At 43.8% G+C, this 24,513-nt stretch overlaps 1 protein-coding gene across 4 annotated transcripts in view; it reads left to right on the top strand.

The window, feature by feature from the left end:
• PRR5 (proline rich 5) overlaps window positions 1–24,513 on the top strand; it is a 191,555-nt gene that overhangs the window by 78,900 nt on the left and 88,142 nt on the right. For 2 of the 4 annotated variants that reach the window (XM_040345811.1, XM_040345809.1), the window contains exon 3: window positions 7,798–7,911. In XM_040345811.1, coding sequence (XP_040201745.1) covers window positions 7,808–7,911 — 104 coding nt within the window. In that variant the 5' untranslated portion in view covers window positions 7,798–7,807. The other 2 variants (XM_040345810.1, XM_040345808.1) reach the window with 2 other exon arrangements.

Raw genomic sequence — 24,513 nt, 5'->3', positions numbered from 1 at the left:
CCGTCGCTTCCGGGTATGGGCTTCGGGAATGGGCGTTCCTTCTTGATTGACAGGTTTCCGAGAGGCTTCCGACGGTCGCATCCATCGCGTCACGATTTTCCGAAAGAAGCCGAACGTCGGTGCGCAGGCGCAGTATAGAGCCGCACCGACGTTCGGCTTCTTTCGGCTACGAGTGACGCGATGGATGCGACCGTCGGAAGCCTCTCGGAAGAATGTCAATCAAGAAGGAACGCCCGCTCCCGAAGACCCATACCCGGAAGCGACGGAAGAAGATGCAGCTCGAAAACGGGTAAGTACTGCACATATTTTAATATAAATAGCCGATTCCCCTAGACCGAACGAGCAGGAAGCTAAGGGGAGATTTTTTTTTTTTTAAATGGGTGAACTCCCGCTTTAAGTACACAATGGGACCAGAGCATGTATGTAAATCGAAAATATACTTAAAGTGAAACAATACCTTTTTTGACTTATAGGGTGTAGTGGGGGGTCAGGGGGTGTAGTGGGGGTGTTAGGAGCTGTAGTTAAGGTCTCAGGAGCTGTAGTGGGGGTGTCAGGGGGAACACTGGAACAGGGCGGGCTATGCTCTCTGAGCTTCAGCTCCTTCTATTGCAGCTGCAAAATGTCTATACAGTGCTTGTAAGGCACTTTACATACACTTGTGGGTATGTCCTTACTCGCGAGTGTATGTAAAGTGAGTGTACTTAAAGCGGGTATGCCTGTATGTTGTTTTCAAAATGGAATGTTAACCCTTGTCACTTCCTCTATACATATTGTACAGTACATGTGCCCTCAATGAAGTGTGTCTTCTTCCGTGAGGCCACATATATGCACAGCACGCTCCCATCCCAGGGACCGCTCTCGTACTAATGATCAGGAGCCAACCGGAAAGGCCCAGTTCCCAATCACTTGTTCACTCTGATTGGTCATCACAGTGATCAGCCACTGTACAGCCCGCCTCTGTGTTTTTTTTCTCCTCTGAATGGAGGGAAAAATACAGTACATTGTATCTTTTTCTACCTGCCAGAGGAGAAAAATATAAACAAGCAAAGGTGTGTAAAAAAAAATGTTGATAAAAAATTTAGATTAAATATCTTTATCTGGGTTTGATCTAGGTTAGTGCCAGGGTTAGGGTCAAAGGTCAATGTATTTTAGGTAGGTTGAAAAAAAAGCATTTGTTAATTAAGGCTGCATTCACACCTGAGCGTTTTGTAGCCTGAAGCCTGAAGCTATAAAACGCTAGAAGGGAAAAAATACATTATTCTCAATGGAGATGGTTCACATCTACACTCCAAAACGCCCGAAGCCGAACGCCTGAATCGCGCGAATCGGGCTGATTTAGGCGTTTTTGAACGTTTGTATTCCCATAGAAACGAATGGAAACGCTCGATTCAAGCCGGCCATTCGACAGCAGCTGATAGGCTCCCGATTAGCACTCTCAGCCAATGGCAGAGATCGCTGACAGAGTGAGGGGGGACTGTCCTCCTGTCAGAACACAACAGCTCAGCACGGGAGCTGTCAGTTTTTTCCCATTTAATCTGTTGGGTTGAATAAAAAAAAAAACTAGTGGTGTATACCCAGCTTTAGCCTAAGTTTTGTCATGTGATTTGAGTGATTAAATTCGCATGACAAGTCACAGCCTATTGGAGGCAATGGCACTGTTTTAATTGATGTGACACTGATTTTGCAGCGCCACACCGATTTGCAAAAGTAGTTCCTGCACTACTTTTGCCGTTTTCATGTGCGACTTCTAATAGACATCTGTGCATGAAGCCCCACAGATGTCTATCAAGTAGCACCTGAAAGTGTTCCGACATTGCACTTTCAAGTGAAGTAGCGCAATTTCAAAGTAGCATCAATGTGAACCAGGGCTTAGTGTCAGTTTTAGCCCTGGTTCACACGGGTTCAACTAGTAGTGTATGGCCAGTTTTAGACTTTTTTGGGGAAGCTGATGAAGGTGTCTACATGGCCATGTTTGGGAATTTTAAAGGATTGCATTTACTTTTACTATTCCCCCGACTGATCTCAGCTTAAAGACCAAATTGTCATCTGATCCAGAGTAATCTACTATTGTTAGAATTTGTAATGGCAATTTACAGTTCCTGTTGTGTCTTACTGATATGCAGGTGGTCAGCTATCAGTGGTATTGTCTGTATTATTGACCTGAAAATGCGGTCGTACCTGTCTTTGGGTTGGTCAGGAGAGATTTACAAAGGTGAACAGAAAATAAACAACAAAACAATGAGAACATACCTCCCAACTTTGTGACCTGGAAAAAAGGAACACACTATAGCACAAAGTATATAGGAAAACGACACACCCCTGCCATATCTCCATTAACACAGACCATACCTCCATTAACACAGACCATACCTCCATTAACACGGACCATACCTCCATTAACACAGACCATACCTCCATTAACACGGACCATACCTCCATTAACACAGACCATACCTCCATTAACACGGACCATACCTCCATTAACACAGACCATACCTCCATTAACACAGACCATACCTCCATTAACACGGACCATACCTCCATTAACACAGACCATACCTCCATTAACACGGACCATACCTCCATTAACACAGACCATACCTCCATTAACACAGACCATATCTCCATTAACACGGACCATGAGAGTTACAAAAAAAGATGTTTAACCCATTTTTTTTATTACTACTTTTCCTTTATTTTGACTTTTCAAAAAAACAAATAGAATCATTTACATTTTAGATAAAAGGTTTAGTGCAGTAAAACACTTGTGTTAGTTGAATAATATTTTTTTTGTGGAGATCCATACTTCAGGCCAAAAAGAGGGACATTGGAGAAAGAAATAGGGACAGAGGCATTTGGTTTCAAAACAGAGACAGTCCCTCTAAATGTTGGGAGAAATTATGACATAAATCATTTTTTCCAAAATTAGCCAATTCCCCCAGCCACACATTCAATGCAGGGAAACCTCGACATCGTTAAAATACACTGGTGTAGATTCAGGTTGGGGGCGCGCAATGATACGGCGGCGCAGCGTATCGTATTTACGCTACGCCGCCGTAACTTACAGGAGCAAGTGCAATATTCACAAAGCACTTGCTCCGTAAGTTGCGGCGGCGTAGCGTAAATGGGGCCGGCGTAAGCGCGCGTAATTCAAATGTGGAAGGGGGCGTGTTTTATGTAAATGTATGATGACCTGACGTGATTGACGTTTTTACGGACGGCGCATGCGTGTTCATATCCCAGTGTGCATTGCTTCCAAGTACGGCGCAACGACGTATTGGTTTCGACGTGAACGTAAATTACGTCCAGCCCTATTCGCGAACGACTTACGCAAACAACGTAAAAAATTCAAATTTCGAAACGGGAACGACGTCCATACTTAACATTGGCTGCGCCTCCTAAAAGCAGGAACAATCTTACACCGAAAAAGCCTAACGTAAACGACGTAAATACATTGCGTCGGGCGTACGTACGTTTGTGAATTGGCGTATCTAGGTAATTAGCATATTCTACGCCGATAACAACGGAAGCGCCCCTAGCGGCCAGCGGCAGAATGCACCCTAAGATACTACGGTGTAAGAGACTTATGCCAGTCGTATCTTAGGCTAATGTCGGCGTATCTAGCTTTTTGAATACAGAAAGTAGATACGCCGGTGCATATTTGAATTTACGCGGCGTATCTATGGATACACCGGCGTGAATTCTCTCTGAATCTACCCCAATGTTGTCAGCTATAGCCAGCAGCACTGGTCGTTCAGCAAAAGCCCAACAGTATGGTTGTACACAAGTTCATTGATAAACTGACTTGTGTACAACCAGCCTGCTCATACATGAACTGACTGAATTTTAATTCCATGTATAGCCGGCTTAACAAGCAGACAGGAATCAAAAATCAAACAGAGAATGGGTGGCGGTTAACATCAAGCAGAGGAAAGAAGAATATGCGCAAACCACCACAGAACTGATGCAAAATAGTTTCTTTAATGTTATCATAATCAGGAGAGCAAGACAGGACAAGCTGTTGATGCGTTTTACACTCAAATCATGTGCTTATTCATAACATAAAGCACCCATAGAGGTGAGATGACATTCGTCCAATCTGGATGTTTTAGACTTGCTTCACACCATCATGCGACCAAGCGTGGGAACACTTCAGGGCATTTTTTATAGCACATAGGGCAGCCTGTTCATTTCAATAGGCTGCCTGACGCACGAGAAATTAGGAAAATAAGTCCTTCACTCTTTTGCAAAAATGCGCCATACCGTGTGTGCAAACGAGTGCGCCTTCAGATGTGTGTGGGGTGCCATTAATAGTTAATGACACCGCAGCATATCTACTAAATGGCAGCGCATTTCTCTGAGCGTCAGGAAAGCACATGTTTTCACGCATGTTCCAATCCTGACATGCAAATTTTGAACCTAGCTTTCAAGTGGTTCTAGAGGGAAAACTATTTTTTACCTAAATGCATTCCCTGCGTTAAGGTAAAAAAATGTCACAGTAGTAGTATGACCCCCCTCCCCATATAATTACCTATCCCGATCCAGTGGTGAGTCTGCAGCTGGTTTCTGTTCCTCTCTCAATCAAATCCTATGAGGAGGGAGCAGAGGGTGGGGGCCTGAGCCATACAGTGTGTGTCTATGGACACACAGAGCCCAGCTCAGGATCTAGCCTGCACGAGTGTCCTCATAACAAGTGACTTGCTATGGGGGCACTCAGAAAGAAAGTAGGGACCCCAGAAGATGATGTAAGGGGCCCTTACAACTGCTTTAAAGTGTAAGTTAAACTCAAATTAAGTAACACTCTACACCCGCCCAGTAGTCCCTGCTGTGCTCACCTCTGTGGGTAATCAGTTGACACTGCCCACGCAACCAGTGTAGCAGTCTGGGGAAAAATGAAAATCCCCGCTCCCCTTCCCCTTCCTTTTGAAAGGCTTCCAGGACAGATCAGAACAACTCTGATTGGTCAAAATGGTCACGTGTCAGTATAGACCAATCAGAATTTCCCTGATTCAGCCCAGAAGCCGTATAGAAAGAAAGCATAGATGAGCAGGGATTTTGTATCTGCAGACCTCTGCACTGGTTGTGTGAACAGTGACAGCTAATCACCCACAGAGGTAGGTGCAGCAGAGACTACTGGGTGGGTAGAGGTTGAGGGTGTAGAGTGTTAGTTTATCTTTTATTTTTTTTTAAAGATAAACTTACACTTTAAAGGGGTTGTAAAAGTCTTTTCACCTTAATGCATAGGATGCAATCACCGAACCCCCAGCCCCCCCATTTTACTTACCTGAGCCAGTACACCTGCTCGGTGCATCCCTGGTGTCCTCTTCTCCACGAAGTCCTGGCGTTGATTGGATAGATTGATAGCAGCGCAGCCATTGGCTAATGCTGCTGTCAATCAAATCCAACGACTCAGCAGCACGCCCGCAAGGTAGCCCCCTCGGGAGAGCTCTTCTCCAAGGGGCTTATCTAATGCGGGGAGGAGCCTCGAGAGCCGCTGAGGGACCCCAGAAGAGGATGTTCTGGGCCACTCTGTGCAAAACAAGCTGCACAGTGGAGGTAAGTATGACATGTTTGTTATTTAACAAAAATAAAAATGAACCTTTAGTATCCCATTAAGGTCTTGTTTACAGTAGAAGTGCTCTTGGAAGAGTATATAGGTGCTCAGCAAAGACTATAGTACATAAAATCCAAAAGAGAAAGTGGCACTTATGGGTATCGAAAAGGTGAATGTACAGTGAAGATTTTATTTTGACGAGGCACAAGCTCGTCTTCTTCAGGACTGCCTGAGGAAGACGAGCTTGTGCCTTGTCCAAACGTTGAAAAAACATTTTCCCTGTGCATTCACCTTTCTAGACCCATGAGTGACGCTGTCTCTTTTGCTCTTTTGGATTATATTTATATATATATATATATATATATATATATATATATATATATATATATATATATATATTATATGTTTATATATATATATACACACACACATATAATAAGTGCCCAATTTTAGGCTGGCCACAGATGGCTCTAGTTTTGGCCAGTTCCCGCCAAACTGGTTGAATTTTAAGTTGTTGTTGGCCCTACAAGAACCACTCATCTTGACAAAGTCAATATAAACTGACCTGGGTGGAAAATTATACCAATATTGACTATGTCTAATCAGATGTAGTCACTGTTCTGAAGTACCATTGTATTCCCATAGCCACGTGTGCTACTCATCCTAAATACAATAGGTGGATATTTGGTGGATGGGGGAATCTCCACAGCTACAGCTGTAACAATTTTCTTTGTTGTCTGAGGGAGAGAAAGTTTTGTATTGGTATAGATTTACCCCTATTTTTTGGAGGTTTCCTCTCATGAGGGATAGGAAGTGAGGCAAGGACGTAGACACTTAAAGAAACCAGGGTTCTAACTCTTCCCCATTCCTGTCACAAACAAAAGTTTTGTATTGCTATAGATTTACCCCTATTTTGTGGAGGTTTCCTCTCATGAGGGATAGGAAGTGAGGCAATGACGTAGACACTTAAAGAAACCAGGGTTCTAAGGCCCCGTACACACGAGAGGATCTATCCGCTGGAATTGATCTGCGGATTTCGATCCGATAGTGAGTACACTCCATCGGATCAAAATCCGGGGAAATCCTCGAGAGGATTTATCCGCGGATACGGTCCGGCGGACTGTATCCGCGGATCAATCCTCTCGTCTGTACCCGGCATAACTCTTCCCCATTCCTGTCACAAACAAAAAAGTTTTGTATGGCTATAGATTTACCTCTATGAGGGATAGGAAGTGAGGAAAGGACGTAGGCACTTAAAGAAACCAGGGTTCTAACTCTTCCCCATTCCTGTCACAAACAAAAAAGTTTTAGCTGGAGTCTTACTTTAGATTTTGAGTACATAACAGCCTAAATTTGCACTGAAAAGAGGATCATCAGGAAAAGCCTGTGTGCTGAGGCTTTCTAGGATGTCAAACAAATTGGCATGGCAGTGCAGTTCCCACATACCCCTCCCCCTATCCCTATTTAAATGCAAATGCCCCGGGTGAGATAAGCCTCATTGAACACAGGGTGACTTTACGCATGGCAGCCAATGGAAATGTGTGTCTCCCTCGTCTTTCCCTTGTCTTTTGTCCTGATGTTGTGTTTCTTCTCTCTCCTTTCTCTTATTTTCACGCTTATCTGATGTCTACAGAGCCCACTTTCCATACTCTATGAAGAAGCCGCGATCTGTGCACTTTGTAAGTGTTGCGACATCTGGGCCCCGTCCCTTGTGAAATTCATTTCTATTATTTTTTTTCCCCTTCCTCTTCTTTCTTTCTGTCTGTTTCTGTTTGAATTCAAGCTTCCGCCATCTCTTATTCAGCAGCGCTGCTTAAAAAAAAAAAAAAAAAAAACTTTGCAGAGAGTGAGGCAGACATACATTGACTGGAGCGTTGTACAACTGACAGTGGAAACATGAGAAGAACTGAATTCTTGACAACTGCTTGGAATCCGCTGGGTTCTAGAACTACAAAAGTTTAAAAAAATAAATAAAAAATGCCACTTTGGACAGAGGCACGTTGGCCAGAACGGCAAGGGGAAAAAATGTAGCTTTGTCCCTAGGACTGGAGTTATGACGAATGGGTTGTACTTTGCCTCTGATTAAAGGTCTGCCCCTGCCTCGCTTGAGCTGTGTTAAGAAAACTTGCCTTGCCTCTTTTTTTTTTTTTTTTTTTTTCTTCAATGCAAAGCCTGGGAGCTTGCAGGATTATCTGTCATTAGCAAATGCTCAGACTGGCGCTGACCATGAGGACTCTTCGCAGGTCGAAATTCATGAGTTCGCCCAGCCTCAGTGACTTGGGCAAGAAAGAACAAGCAGCTTTGGATGATAGAGGGACGCAGCAGAAGAGAGCCGGATCCAACGCCACCTGGAACAGGTAAATCCTTCTCTGTACTGTATACTGTATATATTCAGCAATAGTCCGCATTTACACCTCTGTGTAAGCTGTCACATTTCATATTGGAATTAACAGATCGGTAAAATTTACCAGCTGTGTGATGTAATCAACTGCCTGATTGGATAGAACGTAAATACGTTGCTTAGGTACGCGCTCACGCTACATTGTTGACAAATTTTGCTGATCTGCCAGACTGTGTTTGTAAAAAATATGGGAGAGGGGGAAAATAATATTTGATTTATTATTTCCCCCCTCTCTCAAACTTTTCGCAACCAATGTTACATTACCTTTAGTAACTTTTACATTACGCTTATTGTATTTTGAATCTTGAATTTATTGTAATTCTTTATAAAATATTGCAAAAAAATATATATATATATGAAGGTCCGGGGTCAGGCTTAGCGTGAATTCTTATGATATAAGGATCTTTTCACGCAGTGGACTCCTCTTTGCTCAGCGCGGGGGGGGGGATTCGAACCGCTGATCTCCGCTGAGCAGGTGGATGATAGGTCCGTCTCCGCTCACTGTGCTGAGACAGACCTGTCAGAGCCCCGATTCTCCTCTATGGGGAAATCGACTCGCCAGAAGGATGGAAAATAGGGTCTTCATCCATCTGGATTTCACGGACAGGATTGGATCGGACAGCAGCGGGTGTCACCGCTTACATCCACCGCTCCATGGAGGATAATGGAGTGTCCGATCAGGTCCGCCTGAAAAACTGACAGAGGACCTAATCGGAAAGCTTGTGTGAAAGGGCCCTTAAAAAGGTGTAAGTATGATCCGTCTGTCAGCAGGATAAACTTTACATAGTGCTACATAAACATTGATGCTCATCTCCGATGAACATACCTGCTTAAAGCAGACCTTCACCCCCTTCCTTAAGGCTGGGTTCACACTATTGAAAATTGGATGCGGATTCCCCGCATCGAATTAAAAATAGGATATTGTGACCGATACTCTATGGAGCCAGTACACATATCTCCGCTACGGTAGGGTAACCCGACATCCCCGGTTTCCGGGGACAGTCCCCGGATTGAGGACACTGGACCAGATTCACGTCCGATCGCGTATCTTTGTGCGGGCGTAACGTATCTGATTTACGTTACGCCTCCGCAACTTAGACGGGCAAGTGCTGTATTCTCAAAGCACTTGCTCCATAAGTTGCGGCGGCGTAGCGTAAATCGGCCGGCGAAAGCCCTCCTAATTTAAATTTGGAACAGGGGGGCGTGTTTTATGTACATTTTGTGTGACCCGACGTGATTGACGTTTTTCCCGAAAACGGTGCATGCGCCATCCGTGGAATTTCCCAGTGTGCATTGCTCCAAAGTACGCCGCAAAGGCCGTCATTAGTTTCGACGTGAACGTAAATGACGTCCAGCCCCATTCACGGACGACTTACGCAAACAACGTAACTTTTTCAAATTTCGACGCGGGAACGACGGCCATACTTAACATTGTTATGCCGCACTTACGCCACCATATAGCAGGGGTAACTATACGCCGGGAAAAGCCTAACGCAAACGACGTAACTTTACTGCGTTGGCCGCGTGTACGTTCGGGAATTCGCGTATCTTGCTAATTTGCATACTCGACGCGGAATTCGACGGAAGCGCCACCTAGCGGCCAGCGTAAATATGCAGTTACGATCCGACGGCGTAAGAGACTTACGCCTGTCGGATCTAACAGATATCTATGCGCAACCGATTCTAAGAATCAGGCGCATAGATACGACAGTGCACCGCAGAGATACGACGGCGTATCTGGAGATACGCCGTTGTATCTCGACTGAGAATCTGGCCCACTGTCTCCAGACCAAGTCTGTCCCCGGTTTTGTCCCCAGATTGGATTTGAACAAGGGTAATTTCAAAGACAATCAGTGCAGAATTAAAAATCTGAATTAAACACCCCTGCCACTCATACTAGCTTAGAGGGGGGGGGGGGGGGTTTCCATTATCTGTGCCCCTTTCTGATGATCATGTGCTGGTCGGAGCGGAGGGAATATTTCTTCAGCTCCACTCGCATGTTCTTCTGCCTTGTCTTAAGTCCAGGCCAGCCGCCTACCTGCCTATCTCTTTGCCTTCCCTGGCAGAGTGATCTTCCTCCTCTCCCCACCCATTAGTAGCCGGGGACAGAGAGTAAGAATTGACTGGCTGTGAGGCGGGCGGCGACAGGCTGATTACTTATTAAAAAAAATATGTCCCCAGATTTAATTTAAAAAATCTGGTCACCTTACGCTACGGCTCCGGGATGAATTTGCACAGGAGCCCTGTGTGTCTTTTGGTTCGTTTCAGGGTCCAAATTCAGCCAAAGATTTGGGCTGAAATGAGACCTGAAACAGTGAACGGGGATGCACCGGACCCCTGCTGTGAGCTGCATGTCAAGATATTGTGAACCCAGCTTCAAGTGAATGGAAACGATCACCTTGTAAAACAACCCATACAGTTTAAAATAGAGATTATATGCAAAAAAAATTGTATACATATTAAAAAAAATAAAAAAATTATATATACCTTTTTTCTGTTTTTTATAAGTAATCACATTCCCTCTGTACTCAGCTGCATAAGAGCTGGATAAGAGCTGGGGGGGAAGAAGCAGCAGCACACTGAGCTTACCAGTGAATGGCTGTGCAGCAGGGGCATGTCAGGACTGATTGTTGGAGGAGAGCATCCTAAGTTCCCAGTATAGCTAAAGAACCAACCATGTTGTGCTGTTCTGCTTTGTGTGGTCAGTTTTTAACAGGAAAGCGTGACAGGAACACCAGGTATTTCACATAAAGGAAGCAATGCAAAGAAAACAGGAAGTGTTGGGGTACAAAACGCCTTAAGGTTCTTTTTCATGCCACCTGTCACGCCCCCCCCCCCCCCACCACCATTCCTTACACTATTCCTTAAACTTAAAAAAAAAAAAGAGAGAAATACATTGTTTTTATCTTCTTTTCTTTAAATGCAGAATCCTCACCTAGGTGAGGATAATGTAATCAGACCCCAGACATGGGCGGCTCAATATGAAGGAGCCCCCACGTCGTGTTTACGGCTACTCCGGTATGCTCGCTCTCGAGCCAGCTCTGTGCAACCATAGGACACAAGGAGCTGGACTTGGCCCTGCCCCCTGCCCCCTGCTCCCTCCTCACTGGCTCTGTTTGACAGCAGTGGGAGCCATTTAGGAGTGAGATACCAGTAGATTGCAGTAAGGTTAAAAAAAAACTTCTGCCTTTAGAACTACTTTAAGTCCTACTAGATCACTACAGCTTGGGCCCTTTTGCAGGTTTAACTATGTAAAACCATTTAAAATAAGTGCCTATACTGTTTAAAATCCAGTAATACACTGTCTCACCCTGCTCTGCACATTTACAGTTGTTCTTCATGTTTGGCTTTGTGCGGAAAATCAGAGCCACTAGAGGCCGATCTTCTGACAGCCTAAAGAGTTACTGCTGCTCAGGGGCTCTGGACTTCAGCAAAATGGCAGCCTCCGGAAAGAGATAACAGGCAATTCTGGGGGGCAATTTACAGCACACACTAAATTTGGTAGCGTAATTATTAATGTGGAATGTATGTTCCTTGTTAAAGAACATTATTTGTTATCACGTCGTTATAGGTAAAGTTCCGCTTTAAAGATAATCATTTAAATCTCTGAAGAATTGAAAATGGCAACATCTTGTAAGAAAAGCAGTATACTTCTCTCGCTGTGGCCTGTTTCCCCTACCACCCTTCCTTTTTAGCGCTGCAGCTTCAGTCAGTGTTTTTGGCATTCAACACTTTTGCGGGTGTCAAATGCCTGCATCACCTGCCACTGCGTTGTGGTTCCTTCCTCTCCTCTCTGTGACACTGCTTAGTCCTGTAATGTTGTAGGTAATAAAGGAAGGTACCATAGGAAGCTGCTGGGGACACAGGAATCCAACACTGCATACGTTTTGTATGGAACCAGGGCCTATCTCGCATTCGCTACACTTTGCTCACCTATCCTAAAACCCGGGGAGGGCTGGGTCTCCCGGATTTCGAATTATACCACAGGGCGGCATTGCTCTCCAGGGTCCTGGAATGGTTCCCTCGCCCCTTCCCTAAAGCATCCACCTAGGTGGAACAAGACCTGCCCCCCTATGACTTGCGGGCCCTACTCTGGGGCTATGGGCAGAAATTGCATCTAATTTCCTCATCTTCCCCCTTAACACTCGCTGCCTTACATCTTTGGTATAAAAAGGGTCTGCTATCTCTTCTATCCACAGACCCTCGACCCCTTACTTCGTTGTTTGACCATCCTTCTCTGCCTCAGGGTATGAGGTCCAATATGGTAGGCACATATTCCCGATCAACCTGACCTGTAGCGAGTTCCTTTGTGGATCCCTCTCTTGGTACCCCAGTTATACTAAGCGCTCCAGGTAATTGGCTCACGGCACTTCGCATATCCTCTTTCTGCTCTGACTTGTTCTCCTCCTCCCAAACTCATAGACCTCTAACGGGATTTGAACAGCTGTGCGCTCTCTCAGAAACACCTAGGCATCTACTCTCCGCTATGTACTCGCTACAACATGCACTGCTACACGATCAACCCCCCCTCTCTTACACCACGAGGTGGTCCACAGACCTGGGTAGGGATCTCTCTTTAGTGGATTGGCAAAAATCATTCCACTTTACGCATAAATCTTCTATCTCCTGCTATTCTCAGGAAAATAATTTTAAACTCCTCTCTAGATGGTACAGGGACCCTCAAACTCTACATAAAATGTTCCCGTCCGTGTCTCCCTTGTGTTGGAGATGTGGCTCGGCGGCTGCAGTCCAACCTCTTTGGTCGCAGGCTTTTGCCATATATAATAGCCTTTATGATCAAAAATTATCGCCCGCCCCGGAAATAGCCCTGCTGTCCATGCTCCCTGGGTCGATAGCCTCTCAAAAGAGCTCCCTGCTGCGTTTTTTTTCTAACAGCTGCTAGACAACTCATATCCTTGTTTTGGAAAACCACTACCACTCCACCCCTGACGGTCTGGGTTTCCATGGTCAATGATATCATGCGCATGGAGGAGATGATCGTCTTAGACGACGATACCTTCGATAAATTTAAGATCCTTTGGCTTCTCTGGATCGACTACTCTACCTCTGATTTAGAGCTGCACGATTAATCGTCAAGAATCGTTATCGCGATCTTTTTCCCGTTGCGATCTTGACACAGGGTTTCACGATCTTTGACATGAAAATAATTTTCTCTCTGCACTTTGGTATGCAAAGAATTTCCTCTCTGCTCTCAGCCAAATGTCAAAGTCTGGGCAATCTGCCAAGTCTGGGCAGCCTGCCAAGTTTTGAAAACATTCTTCCTCAGTGGACATTAAGTCTAAACATTGTATCACATTGACTTTTACATCAAAGGAATAGACTTTTGTATGTAAATTAGGAATGTTTAACCACTTAAACACTAAACCTTTTTCTGACAGCTCTTTTCAAGTTAAAATAATGTTTTTTTTTGCTAGAAAATGACTTAGAACCCCCAAACATTGTGTATATATATTTTTTTTAGTAGAGACCCTAGAGAATAAAATGGCGGTTGTTGCAATATTTTATGTTGCACTGTATTTGCGCAGCAGTCTTTTTAAATGCAATTTTTTGGGAAAAAATTACTTTAATGAATTTAAAAAAAACTAGCCAGTAAAGTTAACCCATTTTTTTTGTATAAATGTAAAAGAATGTACACCATGAGAATCGTGAGAGAATCGTGATCTTCATTCTAAGCAAAAAAATCGTGATTCTCATTTTGGCCAGAATCGTGCAGCTCTACTCTGATTCCTTGAAAGCAAGGTTAGAATCTTACAACCAGCCCAGATTTGTCACATGATTCCGTTACGTGGGATTGTTACATTAAGGTCTGCCCAGCATAATTCCAAACTCTGAGATGCCCCAGACAGTTGTGAAATGGTTGGTTAAGCATTTGTAATGCGCAAAATTTTCCTTTTAATATGGCATAGAGCAGGGAAGGGTTTGAACCTCTGTAAAGTTTTAATTGTTCTCTGTGTACCCTGTCGGGAGATTTCCATTCTATATTGGTCCTGGTGAGCACATAGTGAGGGGAATTCATAATTTTGGATTTGTCACAGAAGCAGGAAATAAGGGAAAATCTTCCAATGGGGACACTTTTTTTTTCTAGTGACAACTGTCTGAGAGGACATGCCCCCTTCGCTTTAGAGGGATTTGTTCTAACTTCCTATCATGTTAATGGGTCAGGAAGTGATGGAAAATCTAACCTACAGACAAACAAATATAGGGGTTTTAGGCATTAGATACTCCATCCAAAACTAGAAAAAAAAGTGTTGGATGTACATACACTTTAAAGTGGAAGTAAACTCTTTTTTATTGCACTTGTACCTACAGGTAAGCCTATAATGAAGCTTACCTGTAGGTACCATACATATCTCCTAAATCTGCACTATTTAGAAGATATGCACACTGCATGCAGCAGGTGATGTCACCCGTGCATGTGCTATGAAGGGGCGGCATAACTGTGACATCCCATCAGAGCCCCATGCTGTGGCCTGTGACTCCCACGTGAATGCGCAGTAGTGACGTCATTGCGATGCAGCCAGAGCATGCAAACCTGGAAGGGAGACTGGATCAAGATGGAAGCACTCTCAGTGGTGACAGCACGCTGCTGGAGGGCTTCGAGGTAAGTATTTCATAATGTGCTAGTATGCAATGTAAACTCAGCACATTATGTCTTTACCTTGCAGGGATAAAAAAAAAAAGTGAATATGTCATGAGAAAAATATGGGAGCTCCTATTTCTTTAGATGTTTGTTTCCTGGCTGTTCTGCTGATACTTTGGCTTCAATGTTTTTTTTTGACCTGGAAAAAATATAGAGATGATACTTCCAGTAAGCTTTTTAGGGCCTGTGACTTATATTTTGAAGCCGGTGTACAAGGAGGAAAGCACCAAAAGCAGAGTGTATAAAGTCCAGTAAGCATTTTATTTTAAATCTAGCATTGTAAAAAAAAACAAAAATGCTTTTTTGGGGGTCCAAATGGTCCCCCTTTATCTGGGTTTGGTATTGATGAATGAAGCATGTACAGGACTGATCCATTAAGGGCATCCTGAGGACTAATTAGAACGATCGTATCAGATGCCAGTTAAAGGGTCACTAAAGGAATTTTTTTTTTAGTAAGTAATTCCTTTACCCTACTGCAGTACTGGTTTCATGTCCTCATTGTTCATTTTTGCTCTGATGTTGCTGTAATCCTTCTCTGTTCTGAACAGTCTGTTTCCTGATGAAAAAAGTCATGGGAGCTTTCTCTCTGTGGTCACTAATCAAGGAGGTGTGATTACTGTGTGTCTAAAACCCCTCAACACCAATCAGTTTCGTTTTCCAAACCATCACTGCCCTGTATTGGCTCTTTGTCTCTGTTCATCACAGAAGCAGGAAACAACATGCAAAAACGAAACTGAAACTGTAGGTACATTATATGGTTGATAAAATATTTGTAATCGTTTTTAAAAGGAATCAGTTAACTCGTATGTCTCTATACCCTGTAAACAGTAATTTCAGCAAAAAAAAAAAAATTCCTTTACAACTTCTTTAAGCCTTTCTTCCACAGCCAGGAAACTAGCTTTTATTTTCCAAAGAGACTTTTCTTATGACACGTTCATGTTGAGTGCTACACGCTCCTGCTGTTAGCACTGAGATCCTTTTAAAGAAAAAAAAACCTTGCATGGGAACTGTCACATTCCGTTACAGATTATTACATTTTACAGTATTGTTGGGGCATTTGTAAATATAGCTGCAGCTTCCTCCTTCCATATGCTACATAATGATAGTATTGTATCACATTCCGTGTTTGGATAGTGAATGTACATGTGCTGACTTTCTATGTATCAGACTTTGAATGCCAGGAATATCTGCGTGCCAATGAATGCTCCGGGAGCTCGATGTGCTTGGAGTTATGTAATAGTTTGCTGTGGCAATGTTTATGTACAATTAAAAATGAGATCACCAAAAATGTACTTGCTGTCACTTTACAGAGACCTTGTAGTCTTTTTTTTTTGTTTTTTTCAAATATAAATCTTATTGATTTTAGAGAAAAGTTAGGGAAAGTACAGTCTTGTAGTCTTTTTAATGTTTTCAGGACAGTTAATTACATACCGTATTTATCGGGGTATTGCGCACTCCGGCGTATAGCGCGCACCCCTAAAGTGGACCTGCAATTCCTGTAAAAAAAAAAAGATTTTAGTACTTACAGTTTTGGTGTCTTGTGCGGCATCCATCGGCGGCCTCGTCGGGTCCGGCGTCCGTCTGCGGCTTCGGTGGTGTCCTCCTCGTCGGGTCCGGCGTCCTTCTGCGGTGTCCTCCCCGCTCGATCCCCGCTTCCCGCGCTGAGTTTGAACTACTGCGCCGGCATATACCGAGCGCAGTTCACTCGTGTATAGTCGGGAAGGCTCGGCTCCTCTCGCGGTCACGTCCTGTGCGTCCTGTACGTCCAGGACGTGACTGCGAGAGAACCCGAGCCTGCCCGACTATACACGAGTGTACTGCGCTCAGTATATGCCGGCGCAGTAGTTCAAACTCGGCGCGAGTAGCGGGTATTGGCGTATATCGCGCACCCACAATTTTGCCCTGATTTTCAGGGCGAAAAAGTGCGCGGTATACGCTGATAAATACAGTAGTTAATCTGGTTGAAAAAAGTCCAATCAGTTCAACCAAAATGTTAGAACGTTCAGTCTTACATGTAGTGGCTGCATTTGTTTTCTTTTTTTTGAGGCTAAGAACATTTTCAGCAAATACAGAAAATACATGATCTTGATCTTGTCAGAAATCCAGTGGATGAGCTGGACTGAAAGCAAAAAAAAAATAAAAACTATCTGGCTTCTGTGAGCTGTATGCTACCAGTCCCATCAATTCCCATGTAATAGATAAAACCAATGGGAGACATGATTACAATCCAGTCTATGTGACAACAAAGGCTCCCTCTATATCTACAGAGTGAGTGTGCTTTTCTATGCAATGCAGGCAGATTGTGGCTCTTGGGGAAACGGCTATACATAGCTACCAAAAACAGCAGTCCACCCTGGGTAATGTCTGCTTGTCTTGCTTTGCTGAGCCTCCATGATTGAAAGAATTAAAATCCACTGAACAAAATGAAGTTGACCAGGGACCGTTAGAAAGGGCTACTCAGGGGTGTCAAACTCAATTACATTGTGTGCCACATTAGCAGTATGGCTGCCCTCAAAAGGCTGATTGTATCTGTGGTGCACTGTGTACAGGGTGCAGGGTACAGGAGAGCGTTATGTATGGAGGGAATGTGTATATGGAATACTAATGTGCAAGCCACAAGGGTGAATGAATATCTATAACTAACAGAGTAGCTGCCAACATGAAGGTATTCTCACACACACTAAACATAAATGATAAATATAGGCAATGTGGCGCTTTTTTTATATATATATATATATATATATATATATATATATATATATATATATATATATATATGTATATATATATACAGTGGAACCTTGGTTTAAGAGTAACTTGGTTTGAGAGCGTTTTGATTTGCGAGCAACTTTTTTTTTTTTAATTCTGACTCAGTTTGCGAGTGTTGACTCGCAAAACGAGCAGAATTCAAGCTAAATAGGTCTGCAGTACCTCATTTGGCCTGAGGTAGGGGGGCGCAGAAGCCAAGCAGAGCCGGAAATAGGCTTGCAGTACCTCATTTGGCCTAGGGTACGGGGGTGCAGGAGCCGAGAAAAGCCGAACATTGGCCTGCAGTACCTCATTTGGCCTGAGGTAGGGGGAGCGCGGGAAACAAGCCAAAGTGTCCTCTGGCCTTTTCGGTCGTTTTCGGCGCTCTCTGGCGCCCCCCACCTCTGGCCACATTTGGTATTGCATCCTATTGAAGTCAATGCGGAACTAATTATTTTAGTTTCCATTGACTTCAATGGTAAGACTCGCTTTGATGCGAGTACTTTGGATTACGAGCATACTCCTGGAACGCATTATGCTTGTAATCCAAGGTTCAACTATATATATATAAAATGAAACAAAAAAAAAAAATTCATATTAGGACTCCAAGTGTGAAATGTTGTAAAAAAATGTATACCAGTCACAGTATAAAATAAATGATGCCTGTGCAAATAATGATAATATTGTGCAACAATAGCAACTGTGCAAATTGACAATATAAAGTGCAAAAAAAACATTGTGCAAAGGATATCAAAAATTGTGCAATACTGGCAAACAATGTGCAAATAGCAATCAAAGACTTCTAACAAGGGAAATGTGCAAAGTTCAAAGTGCAAAAAGTTCAATGTATACAGAATATTCACATATACAGAGCAAAAATCCAAATGTGATAATGAATCCGAAACGTGTATTAAAGTTCATCAGACGTAAAGTGCAAGTGCCACCATCCAGCTGATCGCCACCATCCAGCTGATCTCCACCATCCAGCTGATATCCACCATCCAGTGTGGGTAACAACGTTTTCCCCAGCCTCTCACCTCATGTATCAGATAAATGAGCCTCACCATAAATCCACACTAGCGGATCGGTCTCTGGCAGATCGATTCCCCGGTCGTTCAGGTACAATCAAGCTCTCAAGATAATAACGCTCAGTGACATGAAAAGGAAGAGGAGGGCTCCATGGTGCAGGATTTTGATAAAAGGATTTAATAAAAATGAATAGTAACTTACAGTTAATGTACAAAACAAACATCATGTATCACATAGGAAACTCCCGATCTCGCATGCGTCCGAAAGTGACGTCACTACATTGAACTTTTTGCACTTTGAACTTTTCCCTTGTTGGAAGTCTTTGATTGCTATTTGCACATTGTTTGCCAGTATTGCACACGTTTTACTATCCTTAGTTTGCACAATAGTTTTTTTGCACTTTATATTGACAATTTGCACAGTTGCTATTGTTGCACAATATTATTATTATTTGCACAAGCAAAATTAATTTTATACTGTGATTGCAGTATATTTTTTTACAACATTTCATACTTGGAGTCCTAATATGAATTTTATTTAGGTTAGTTTCGTCATATATTAGTTTTAGTAAGCGCCACATTCCCTATATTTATCATGTATGGAGGGAATAGTTCTGGAGTGCATTACATACAGAGTACAGATTTCACGAGTGCATTATGTACAGAGTGCATGGTTTAGGGGTGTGCTATGCACAGAGTGCAGGGTTTAGGGGTGTGCTATACACAGAGTGCAGGTTTAAGGGGTGTGCTATGCACAGAGTGCAGGGTTTAGGGGTGTGCTATGCACAGAGTTCAGGGTTTAAGGGTGTGCTATAAACAGTGTGCACCCTCTCTCTCTCTCAGATTCTGGAGATCTGTCCCCGCAATGCCCCATGGTAAGTGTGTACAAAGATCTGTTAATTCTGGGAGGCGCTGAGAGCAAAGTTATCCCCTTGTAAACACAGAAGGTGTATTTGTTTGACAGTGGGGATCGGGAGCACAGGATAAGGGACGGAGGGGACGAAATGGCAAAACTGGGTGTGAGGGCCACATGACATGGCCTGGTGTGCTGTATTCGGCACTTGTTTTTGGCATATGTGGGCTAGATGATGTTTGACATCCTGGGTCTTATCTGAATTTTTGCAGCTGCTAATGCACATTGTGAGAAACTCACACTATGCACATGGGCGTCCGCTCCATAGGGCAAGGGGGGGCAATTGACCCACCTGGAAAATCAAGAAGGTGTTGAAGAGTTTTGCGGCCACGGGCTGTCTGAGCGGTCCCGGGTTGGATGTCACACAGGCACAGCGATCAGTGTTTATGTGTACACAGGGGGAGGGAACCTGCTGTGCCTGTGCTGCGCTGATGGCTGAGGTACTGAATGGGATGGGGAGGGGGGTTTGTGCTGAATGGGGGGTCCATCTGTGCTGAAGGGGGGTCTGTACTGGAGGGGGTATGTGCTGAAGGGGGTCTGTGCTTAAAGGGGATCCATCTGTGCTGAAGGTGGGTCTGTGCTGAATGGAGGGGTCTGTCCGGAATGGAGGGGGTCTGTGCAGAATGGGGGGTATGTGCTGAAGGGGGGTCCATCTGTGCTGAATAGAGGGGTCTGTGCTGAAGGGGGGTTCTGTGCTGAAGGTGGGGTCCATCTGTGCTAAAGGGGGTTCTGTACATTCTCTAGGCTATATTTATATGGGCATGGAGTGAAGCTGAATTATCTCAAGAGCTATTTCACACTGCCAGCTGGCCGCCTTATCGGTAAAGTGGCGCTTTATCATCGTTTTAGCTGCGCTATTCGGCCGCTAGCGGGTCGCTTGTAACCCCTGCTAGCGTTTGAAGAAAGGGTTAAATGCGACTGTGTTTCGCCGCTGCCGAAGCGCCCCTCCCTGAAAAAATTTCAGCGGATGCCTATGACTATGCAGTAAAATCAGAGTAAGCACATTAATACGTTTATCAATGGGAGAGATTTACTAAAGCTGGAGTGTGGACAATTTGGTGCAGCTCTGCATACAAACCAATCACCAATACAATAAAAAAAATAAAAAAAAGTACATTTAGAAGACCAAAAGGGAGAAAATAAGAAAAGTTGATTTTTAGGGTTTCTATAAACGTTTACATTCTTGCTGTTCTGAGTTGACTGAAAGCTGAAACAAATGATCAGTATTCTAGCACTATAGGGGAGGCAGTGAGCTGTTTAGTACTACTGGTATGTAGTGGGTAGGAGGTGATCCCTGCCTTACCTGTACAGAGGTGACTAAGGTGTTCCAGGTTATATAATGACATCCAGAGAGAATGAGTAACACGTTCAAAGTGTGTGTACACGCTGTACAGAGGGCAGGTTATTTATGTAACACCTAAGGAAACAACACAAATATATATTGCATGAACTGACCTTATCCACTTCCTACACCTGAAAAGCCTGAAACAACCTTCCTTTTTATTAAGATTGCTATGTTTTAGGTTCCCTTAAGGGTAAACCCCAGGCAAAATTAGAAATGAAACTATGAGGTGTATAAAGGGAGCATAGCCTATAAACTGAGTAGTCCAGGCATTGCTGGATGCCAAAGTCCACCCTAGGTACTTCTCTCTGTATCAGATCCTGGAACACAATTGCTGGTGATGCTGGAACAGCCTTTTTGCTGCCTCTTATACATAGAAAGACTGGTGTCAGTGCTAACATGTCTCTCAGTTCCACCAATTAAAACTGGAAGCTTAAATGTGATTGGTGATGGAGAAAGCAGAGAAAGAGGAAATCGCTGAGTGTAGGCTCCTAGCTGTTGGTGCACATCCCTTTCTAGAACCCAGTCCAGGAGCAAACGCTGCTGTCTTTCTATCTGGTAGTGGGTGCTCCTCAAAAAGTTGAAGTGCTTTGGGTGGGTTTGGCAGAGGATACCTGCATACAGTCAGTAGTGTATTTAGGTTTTGTGCTGCCCTAGGCCTGACTAAACTCGTGCACCCCCTAATTTAGATACCCACCCCTTCCTGTCAAGGCCACACCCATTTCTGTTTAAGGCCCGCCCTTAAATAGTTGCGGGCGCGCTCCCGTGATACAGCGAGCGTTCACTGTATCACCCGGCCCCGGCACGCCGCGTCACTGGATGTGATTGACAGCAGCACCAGCCAATGGCTACGCTGCTCTCAATCCATCCGCTCTAGCCAATCAGCGGCCAGGCTGAGCGACGAAGAGGATCTTGGGACCGCGCGGGACTTTCGAGGGGTCAGGTAAGTATAACGGGGGCTCAGGGGGGGCTGGCAGCATCAGATGTTTTTTCACCTTAATGCATAGATTGCATTAATATGAAAAAACATTTCCTTTACAACTCCTTTAACCACTTGCTTACTGGGCACATATACCCCCCTCCTGCCCAGGTGAAATTTCAGCTTCCGGCACTGCGTCGCTTTAACTAACAATTGCGCAGTCGTGCGACGTGGCTCAAAGAGCGACAATTTTGAAAAAAATACAATATAATAAATATCCCAATTAAAAAAAAAAAACACATTTTTTTTCTCAGTTTAGGCCGATACGTATTCTTCTACATATTTTTGGTAAAAAAAAAAAATCGCAATAAGCGAAAAGTTATAGCGCCTACAAAATAGGGGACAGAATTATTCGTTTTTATTATTTTTTTTTTTTTACTAGAAATGGCGGCAATCTGCAATTTTTATTGGGACTGCGACGTTATGGTGGACACATCGGACACTTTTGACACATTTTTGGCGCCATTCACATTTATACTGCGATCAGTGCTATAAATATGCACTAATTACAGTATAAATCTGACTGGCATTGAAGGGGTTAACACTAGGGGGTGAGGAAGGGGTTAAATGTATTCCCTGCATTGTGTTCTAACTGTAGGTGGAGGGGGGGTGACTGGGGGGGTGACCGATCTGTGTCCCTATGTTATGTACAAGGGACACAGATCGGTCTCCTCTCCAGAGACAGCACCGCTGTCTCTGTGTAAAACGGCAATGAGAGATGATCTCATATGTTTACATATGAGATCATTTCTCATTGGCCGCACAGATCGCATCGCAAACGGCCACTCTGATTGGCCGTTCATGGCGATCTGTAGTTGGCTGTGTCCAAGGGACACGGCCAACACAGAGTTTCCCCGCTGCGCGCTCTGGATCGTGCGCGGGGAACGCGCAAAGGGGCGGACGTCAATTGACGTCCACTTGGATTTTGGGATCCGCGCTGTAGCCGTCATTTGACTATAGCGCGGATCCCAAGCGGTTAATTGAACAAGCTGAAGTTAAAAGCTGATTGGCTACCATGAACACCTGATTTTGCACTCTCCAATTTTAGTAAATCAACATCTATGCCCCTAACCAAAACAATCTTAATCTAAATTCCATTTGAGATAGCCACTAGATCTAACACTAACGATCCAGAACCATGCTAGTTGGCTCCCAATTGTGTGATCACCATGATAGCCACCATTACAGTTACATTGTATAGGGAAGACTAGTTAAAACAAAACTGAGAAAATCCTTTTTTCTGCCTGCAGCTGACTGATAGCATCATGTCAGCCTGGGCAAAGTCACTGGACTGGAGCCCGTAGCTCTTTATTGATAAAAAATTTAGCTTTCTTCAAAAATGATGCTGTTGCTGTATATGGACAGGTCAGATTGTACTGATAGGTCTATTTTAAATATAGCATAGCAATCAATACCAAGTCACGTCACCCTAGGTACTGAGAGAAATATATTGGCTACTATTGTTGACCTCCTCCTGCCTTTTTGTGAATGGCTTCAGTGCTTTCTGAAGCCTCGTACACACGACCGAGGAACTCGACGGACGAAACACATCGTTTTCCTCGTCGAGTTCCTTGTTAGGCTGTCGAAGAACTCGACAAGGCAAGTTTCTCCATTCCCGTCGAGGAAAAAGAAGACATGCTCTCTTTTTGGCTGGACGGGATCCTCGACAGTTTCCTCGTCGAAAAATGTACACACGACCAGTTTCCTCTGCAAAAAAAAAATCCCAGCAAGTTTCTTGCTGTTTTTTGCCGAGAAACTCGGGTCGTGTGTACGAGGCCTGAGTCAGTGACCAGGAACAAGCATACAGTCAATTAAATCACAACTATTGATCTGTATGCATTTTCGAGAGTATTGAAGCAACTGGATTGGCAGGAGAGTCAGGAAACTTGCATTTTCAGGAAAACGGCCCCCAATGGCAGTGCTGATTTTTCTCACAGTACAGATGATTTTTATTGGTTGATTAAAATTAATGTTATTGGCTGCTATAAGTTCATGCATTCCCTATTGTGTTCTTCCCTCTTTATTTAATAAGCCAGTGTAAATTGGCTCTAATAGGAGATATTTTTTCCATGATGTCTCTGGTTATGAATCAGAAACATCTGTAGGCCATGTGGACATGAACGGCTTGAGTAAGCAAGATACCTGACAACGATTCTTTATTGCAGACAGGCAAATGGTGCTGATTAAAAATGAAATATTGATGAGCCTACACAGCATTGTGGGAGTGTAAGTTCTACCCCAGATACCATTTGTCAATAACATGTTACAATCTATTATGTATCATTCCCCTGTGTTAGACATGTGTTATTTCTGTGAGACATAGTTTGTCCAGACAGAAATGCACTTGAGTGCGATGCAATCACGCTCACTGCAGCTGCTTGGCATGTCAGCATCCATATTGGCCAGAAAACCAAAACTCTTGAACACCATGCTTACATTCAGTCTTACACAGTTGCATAGGCTCCCCTCCTGTACGTAAGCAATTAAATCAGTATGACAGCCAGGAAACTAGCATTTTATAGAAAGGTAACAACTGTGACCTATATATTTCTCTCTGTAGACTTCCTGCAATTGATCTTTTCCCTATCACTAACTTGCCTTGCCTTGTTCTGGAATGTGTCTTGATGCTTAGGCTGTCATCTTGGGTCTTTATGTTTTAATGTCAGAGCTTTCCCTCTGAAAGCTGGTAATCTGATGCTTGGTGGGGGAATAATTCAGAAGCAGCAGGAGAGATGGAAGAAGCAAAGATCCAATATGAAGAAGAAGCAGGGAGACCCTTGCACTGCAGGTGTTCAGTTACAACTTCCTCTCCAGTAAGAACAGTGAGCCGCACATCATTAAATCTCACTTAAAATCTGGTGAGAATAGCAGTCAGTGGCGGCAGTGT

This window comes from Rana temporaria, chromosome 3 (genome assembly GCF_905171775.1).
Source record: "Rana temporaria chromosome 3, aRanTem1.1, whole genome shotgun sequence".
Classification (NCBI taxonomy): Eukaryota; Metazoa; Chordata; class Amphibia; order Anura; family Ranidae; genus Rana; species Rana temporaria.
Note: the sequence above shows the minus strand (reverse complement) of the source record. Positions and strands in the feature narration are given on the sequence as shown.